Source organism: Pecten maximus, chromosome 2 (genome assembly GCF_902652985.1).
Source record: "Pecten maximus chromosome 2, xPecMax1.1, whole genome shotgun sequence".
Lineage (NCBI taxonomy): Eukaryota > Metazoa > Mollusca > Bivalvia > Pectinida > Pectinidae > Pecten > Pecten maximus.
The window spans coordinates 43,782,881-43,791,000 of record NC_047016.1 but is presented as its reverse complement, the minus strand read 5'-3'; the positions used below and the strand labels follow the sequence as shown (position 1 = coordinate 43,791,000).

The following is an 8,120-nucleotide window of genomic DNA, read 5'->3' as shown; positions in this document are numbered from 1 at the left end:
GCTGAAGTGGAGGAAATCTGTTTTTATTATAGCTGATACGTCATTAGCTAGTCTGTCCTTGTTATCTTTTTCCTGCTGTGACAATAAATCAGTAACTAATTGGCGCATATCGGCCATCATAGTATCTCTGAACGCTTCTAAGGCCATATCCACTTTGACCGTTATGATGTCCTCTGTAGTTGATAAGGAAAACTCCTCTGACACTACAAGTCAATATGTGTATATGGATATATTTATAGTATATAAACATAGTACATAAATTGCGAAGAAGGGCAATTTTTACCTCTGCCCTACGCTTGCCTCGCAAATCACGGCACCAAATTTCGTATCCAAAAGTTCACACAACGAAATATTCAGATGGTGATGTTTAAATATTTTGTGTATGAAAAGCGATAACCTTTTGACATGATAATAGGAGCAAATTGTTGCAGTGTGAACACAGAGATAATGTTTGATATAGTTATATATTTGGTTTATTCCATTGTAATTTAAAGCAATGTTTGACTGAAAATCAGACAAGAAATCAAACTGATCTGTGTACAAAACAATGAAGAAAAAAATAACAATGTATACTTATAAACATGTTAGCTATTCATTTACGTGGTTGAACAAGTAGTATACGAATCTTTTAAACAAACAATATGTATCCTTACTTTCGTGGTCATCTGTGCTATGACCTTAGCTGTTAATAGGACGTTAAACAAAATAAACCAAACCAAACTGTGCCCTCCATTGTTAACCTGTATAAATAAGAAAAATGCAGTTATTTATATTTTTAGGTAATCTGACCTATAGCCATCGTGCTTCGTGCGTTGTCGTCCGTAAACTTTCCACATTTCAATCCTCTCAAGTTCCACCAGTGGGGTTTAAATGAATCTTGCCAGAAATGATCCTGAGATGGTCCTTACCAAGTGTTGTTATGTTTTGGGTTGGTCCGAAATCCAAGATGGCTGCCATAGCCGCCATTTTGAAAACACATTTTAAACTTCTCCAGTTCCACCAGTGCTGTTGGGCTGAAACATGCCAGATATGATCCCGACCAAGTGTTGTTAATTTTCGGATCGGTCCGAAATCCAAGATGGCCCCATCTTGAAAAACACATTTAAAACTTCTTCTCAAGTTTCACCAGTGCTATTGAGCTGAAATGATCCTGATATGATCCCCACCAAGTGTTGTTATTTTTCGGGTCGGTCCGAAATCCAAGATGGCCGCCATCTTGAAAGACACATTTTAAACTTCTCAAGTTCCACCAGTGCTATTGAGCTGAAACATTCCTGAAATAATCCTGATATGATCCCGACCAAGTGTAGTTATCTTTCGGGTCGGTCCGAAATCCAAGACGGCCGCCATCTTGAAAAAAACATTTCAAACTTCTCAAGTTCCGCCAGTGCTATATAGCTGACACTTGCCTGAAATGATACTGATATGATCCCAACCAAGTGTTGTTATTTTTCGTTATTTTTCGGGTCGGTCCGAAATCCAAGATGGCCGCCATAACCACCGTCTTGAAAAACACATTTTAAGCTTCTCAAGTTCCACCAGTGCTGTTGGGCTGAAATGCTCCTGAGATGATCCCGTCCAAGTGGTGTTATTTTGTAGATTGGTCTGAAATCCAAGATGGCCGCCATGTCCGCCATCTTGAAAAACACATTTTAAACTTATCCAGTTCCATTGGTGCCATTGAGCTGGAAATGGGTGAGGATGTCAAGGAAGGCGAGCCAACATAGTGTTATTTTTTTGACGTCGTAAAAACATTGACATGGCAGCAATATGGCGGCCATTTTGTAACATGATTGTGCAATCATTGTTTTCCTGAACAACACCTATTTCAAACTTCTTCTCAAATTCCACCGGTGGCATTCAGCTCTCACTTACCAGATATGATCCTGAGATGGTCCTTACCAAGTGTTGTTATTTTTTAGATTGGTCTGAAATCCAAGATGGCCGCCATATCCACCATCTTGAAAAACACATTTTAAACTTCTCCAGTTCCACTGGTGCCATTGAGCTGGAAATTGGTGAGGATGTAAAGGAAGGACGGCCAACAAAGTGTTGTTATTTTTTCGGCGTCGTAAAAACTTTGACATGGCAGCAATGGCGGCCATTTTGTAACACGACTGCGCAATCATGGTTTTCCTGAACAAGACCTATTTCAAACTTATTCTCATATTCCACCGGTGGGATTCAGCTCTTACTTACCAGAAATTATCCTTAGATGGTCCAGACCAAGTGTTGTTATTTATTGGGTCGGTCAGAAATCCAAGATGGCCACCATGGCCAACAGTACCACTATATACTTGCTGCAGAGTTTGGTTTGGTTTGGTTTATTTTGTTTAACGTTCTATTAACATCTAAGGTCATTTAAGGACGGCCTCCCGTGCGTGCAACATGTATGAGTGTGGTGAGTGCGTATGTGTGTTTTGGGAGGCTGCGGTATGTTCGTGTTAAGTCTCCTTGTGATAGGCCGGAACTTTTGCCGATTTAAAGTGCTATCTCACAGAAGCATACTGCCGAAGACACCCAGCAGCACACCCCACCCGGTCACATTATACTGACAACGGGCCAACCAGTCGTCCCACTCCAAATATGCTGAGCGCTAAGCAGGAGTAGCAACTACCATTTTTAAAGACTTTGGTATGTCTCGGCCAGGGTACAGAACCCAAAACCTTCCTCACAGCGGCGAACGCTCAACTAAAGGCCAAACGTGAGGCATTGTCAAGGGAGACATTAGGAAGAAGAAAGTTGTAAGGAAAAAAAGAGAAAAGATAAGATCCCAAGTTTAGTCGCCTCTTACGATCATGCAATGGGGGCAACAGGTGCAATTATGCATACTACAATAATAAAACGGTTTTAATTTAGAGTCAGATGACCGTTAAGGCCCCTGGGCCTCTTGTCTTTCTAAATTGTTCTATATATAACAAAACATAATTCACGTTCGGTTTGGTCTTGGAAAAACCCTGAACCCGGTTTCAGATCAGAAGATTTTTAGAGAGACGTACCAAGTGTGAACTTTTTTTACAACATTGAAAGAGTTTCTTCTCGGGATATGCCCTGTCAAATTTGTTTGAAATCAGTTTATTGGAAGAGGTTTAATGGCGGGTTAGGGCTAGGGTTATCACCAGTGGCCATTTTGTCCAGTTAAAGTTGCTATTTTCCCACTTAAAACGGCATTTTTTCGCTGACCACCTGTTTCTTCCACTTAAAATGGCACTTTTCCACTTAAAGTGGTCATTTAGTCTTTTTTTTAAAGAGAAGAAAAAATTATTCGGCATGTCTCCGAACTTTTTTTCCGGAGATTTGTAGTTTTCATTTTAATTTTTTTTAGGAAAAAATGCCATCTTGGGTTTAGAAAAATAATGATTAAATCGAACTCTTTTTTTAAAAATGAGTTAAGAATGGCAAAACCAAAAAAAAATCCCACATAGTTTCGTCTGAAAAAAATGCAAGGAGAAATTGTTTGTATTGCAAAAATATTTGAGTTGCAAAATGACTATTTACCCTAACGAATTTTTGTTTTTTCAAATATTTTCCAGGGGGTTAGGGCTTTTAAAGTCATCTGACCCGTCGTCGTGCGCCGTCCGCCATGCGTAAACTTTTCACATTTCAAACTTCTCAAGTTCCACCAGTGTGATTGAGCTGAAACTTGCCTAAAATGATGCTGGGATGGTCCCGACCAAGTGTTGTTATTTTTCGGGTCAGTCTGAAATCCAAGATGGCCAACACAGCCGCCATTTTGAAAACACATTTGAAACTTCTTTTCAAGTTCCACTGGTGAGATTGAGCTGAAATGATCCTGCGATGGTCCTGACCAAGTGTTGTTATTTTTCAGGTCGGTCTGATATTCAAGATGGCCGCCATGGCAACCATCTTGAAAAACACATTTTAAACTTCTCCAGTTCCACTGGTGCAATTGAGTTGGAAATTTGTGAGGATCTGAAAGAAGGAGAGCCAACAAAGTGTTGTTATTTTTTGGCTTCGTAAAAACTTTGACATGGCAGCCATGTCGGCCATTTTGTAACACGACTGCGCAATCATGGTTCTTCTATTTGAAACTTCTTCTCAAATTCAACCAGTGGGATTCAGTTCTGACTTACCAAAAATGATCCTGAGATGGTCCTGACCAAGTGTTGTTATTGTTCAGGTTAGTCAGAAATCCAAGATGGCCGCCGTGGCAGCCAACTTGAAAAAAACGCATTTTAAACCTTTTCTCCAGTTCCAATGGTGTGATTGAACTGAAAATTGGTGAGGATGTTAAGGAAGTAGAGCCAACAAAGTCTTATTTTTGGCCTCGGCCACGGCAGCCATTTTGTAACATAATAGCGCAGTTATGGTTTTCCTGAACAACACCAATTTCAAACTTCTCAAATTCCTCCAGTGGGATTCAGCTCTTACTTACCAGAAATGATCCTGAGATAGTCTTGATCAAGTGTTATTGTTCGTGTTTATCCAAATTCCAAAATGGCCACCATGGCCAACAGTGCCACTATACCTGTTAAAGAGAATACATACTACAATAGTAATGTTCTATGATTTAGAGTCTTGGGCCTCTTGTTTCTTCATAAATGATAAGAAGATGTCCATAAAAGATAATATGACCGAAAAAAGTGGAAGAAAAACGGAGAAAAAAAATTATCAATTTAAAAAATATGCTATGGGTCGACCGCCATATATATTTTTTTCGATTCAATCCTCGTCATCAACACATCGCAAAACACTTCCATATCGTTTGTCAATAGTTAAACTACGAAATATCACAATTTGGATTTTTTTCTATTGGATCATTACAAAGTTATCGCCTAATAAATGCTCAGAAAGGATAAGAAATCCGAATATTTTAGTGATATTGATAACAACTCAGTCCAGTTCCTAAACAGCGGTTATCATAATGTAACAATTCTGACCAGATTTGGTTGGGGAAAAAAAACGTTAACAAAAATAACAAAAATAAAGTCAATTACAGCCTAGAAAAAAGGGAAAATGAAAAAAATAATTCTGGCGCCTAAATAAATAAGTATTATGGTGAACCTTTAGCGCCGCCATCACAAAATAACATATTAAAAGAGAACTATAAATATTATAATCTTTGAGAAAATGAGTTTTCAAAATTGAAGGCATTATATCTTAAATTTAAGTGGTAAATGACCGTATTTCACAGGGTTAAGATGTAACCCTTCAACTAAGGACAAAAAAAACGCAGCAATCCAACAGAAAACATTTAAATCCATAGAAATATGGAGTCACTAAAAAAACATTTATAGAAAAGGAAAACATAGCCCTTCAGGTGTTGGTCATTTTATTTGGGTTCTGTCCCCTGGCCGGGACATACCAGAGTCTTTAAAAATGGTAGTTGCTACTCCTGCTTAGCGCTCAGCATATTTGGAGTGGGACGACTGGTTGGCCCGTTGTCAGTATAATGTGACCGGGTGGGGTGTGCTGCTGGGTGTCTTCGGCAGTATGCCTCAGTGAGATAGCACTTTAAATCGGCAAAAGTTCCGGCCTATCACAAGGAAACTTAACACGAACATACCACAGCCTCCCAAAACACACATATGCACTCGCCACACTCATACGTGTCGCACGCACGGGAGGCCGTCCTTAAATGACCTTAGATGTTAATAGGACGTTAAACAAAATAAACCAAACCAAACCATCCTCGTTGCCGTCTGGCAACGGATCTTCCAAGAATTTGCCCTTTTCCCTCAATAAGGTATTTGCAGGCCTCTATAGTTATACAATTTTGATCACGTGATATGCCCGCCTAGAACTCGAATGAGGTTGGTCTTCTGTTAGGTTTCCTTCGACGAGGTCCTTTTTCTGAGGTCTCTTACTGGTGTGGTGTTGGGCTGAAATACCGACAGATTGTTCTTTGTCCTCTTCCTGAGGCCTTTGATGTTCTTCGTCGTCTTCCTGGGATTCAAGATATTCTGGCTCGTCCTCTTCCTATGGTTCTTTATATTCTGGCCCGTCTTCCTCCTGTGGTTCTTTATATTCTGGCCCGTCTTCCTCCTGTGGTTCGTCATGGTCTGGCCCGTCTTCCTCCTGTGGTTCGTCATGGTCTGGCCCGTCTTCCTCCTATGGTTCTTTATATTCTGGCCCGTCTTCCTCCTGTGGTTCGTCATGGTCTGGCCCGTCTTCCTCCTGTGGTTCGTCATGGTCTGGCCCGTCTTCCTCCTGAGGTTCGTCATGGTCTGGCCCGTCTTCCTCCTGAGGTTCGTCATGGTCTGGCCCGTCTTCCTCCTGTGGTTCTATATATTCTGGCCCGTCTTCCTCCTGAGGTTCGTCATGGTCTGGCCCGTCTTCCTCCTGTGGTTCTATATATTCTGGCCCGTCTTCCTCCTGTGGTTCGTCATGGTCTGGCCCGTCTACCTCCTGAGGTTCGTCATGGTCTGGCCCGTCTACCTCCTGAGGTTCGTCATGGTCTGGCCCGTCTTCCTCCTATGGTTCTTTATATTCTGGCCCGTCTTCCTCCTGAGGTTCGTCATGGTCTGGCCCGTCTTCCTCCTGAGGTTCGTCATGGTCTGGCTCTTCAGGTTGATCGCCAAGCCGGATCATGTCATTTTCTGGAATGAGGTTGGCTCTCACCATGACCCTTGCAATAATACTAGAAATCTTCAGCGACTCCTATTTTCGACAATGTAAGTGGTAGTAGACGTCGGCGGTTCCTATCTGTTAGTCATGTGACTAGCAAGATGTTCTCTTGTTTCCGGATGCGCCTCTCTTACGTTGGTAAAAGTGCTTTTTTCAGTTTTCTTGCCGTTATAGGTGGTAGATGGGGTAGCACAGTTGACCATAGTTTCTGAATTTCCCAGTTTACCCGACTGGAATTCGTGGCAGCCGAGATCCCTGCTTGAGTCGTCCACGTGAGGAGTAATGGCGACGAGCCAACATCAAGCTCATCCTGGAAACCTGGTAGCATCGGTTTTATGGCTGTTGCGTACACCTTAACCTCCTTGGTAACTCGTTTTGTGGTCCGTGACAGCATAATCACACCATTGTCCTTCTCCAGGTCCTCATATTGATATTTGCGATTGCTTCTACTCTCTCGGCGTTCGAGCACAGCAAGTTGTAGATAAGGTAATTTCTCATCAGACAGTATATTTCTACTGTCAGTGTCCACCTATCTCCCTCTTTGATTTTGTGTATGTAAGCCTTTGCCCTCAGTATTATTGATGATGACACGAATACTTTCACATCATTTGGGTTGACCTGTTCCTCTGCGTCCCTGGCTTGAATTTCCACCACACGCCGTTTACTGGTCTTGGATATAGCATTCAGCCACTTTTGTATGGCACAGCGGACGACTGTTGTTTGCCTAAAGTTTGTTCCCACTGGTTTAGGTTCGGGTTAGGCCAGTCAACTTCTAAAAATCCCTAACCCTCTTGCAGAATGGATAGGTAGCTTTTAACTGTTCCAGGTAACAACATGGGCTTGTTTGGTTCCAGGATTGGGTGGCGCTGGAAAGTTTCATACATTGTACTTTGTTGTTGTTGAGGGAGTAGACCTCGCCGTTGATGTTGACGTTGTTTGCTCTGTCACGTGTGTACTTCTCTTTTGTGTTCTTTATATGATTGTTGTTCGTATTCCCTTTTGTTTGTAATAAACAGATCGTGTGTATCTTGCAAAATATCCTCCTTTTCGTCCGGGAAGGGTTAGGTTTAGGGTTAGAGTTGGGTTAGGGTGATGGTTGGGTTAGGGTTAGGGTTAAGGGTTAAGGGTTAGGTTAGGGGTTAGGGTTAGGGAATAGACATTTGTACGAAGTGCACTTTATTCTTGCACTTTTTGCTATATTTAGAACTGATTCAATCAATATATTATGGAAATGAATGAATATCTTATTAGAATTGCCCCCCTTTTTTCGCATATGCTCTTCCGGTTTTGCAGTCAGTCATTTGTATTGGAGAATTTGGAAATATCCTTTTCCTGTGAGTGCTGATATTTAGTCTGCAATGGAGGGTTAGGTTGAGAAGTAATTACCCTGAATATTGTAGTGAGGTTGAAAGTTTTACTTCAACCATAAAAAATATTTCTTCCGAATCATTTTGAATTGACCTTTTCTTGACAATATAGGTTAGACATGCGGTAGTTTTTCATGTCTGTTACATATTAGCCGACTGGCTATT

The 8,120-nt window shown here is 41.3% G+C and overlaps 1 protein-coding gene across 1 annotated transcript; it reads left to right on the top strand.

Moving 5' to 3' along the window:
* Nucleotides 1-5,942: 5,942 nt before the first annotated feature.
* LOC117343271 lies at nucleotides 5,943-6,569 on the top strand. The gene has a single exon (XM_033905619.1). The coding sequence runs from the start codon at nucleotides 5,943-5,945 to the stop codon at nucleotides 6,567-6,569; it is 627 nt and encodes a 208-aa protein (XP_033761510.1).
* Nucleotides 6,570-8,120: the final 1,551 nt, after the last annotated feature.

What these genes read in the sequence shown, in the direction of transcription:
- LOC117343271 (XM_033905619.1), top strand. Translation starts at nt 5,943, where the DNA reads ATGGTTCTTTATATTCTGGCCCGTCTTCCTCCTGTGGTTCTTTATATT.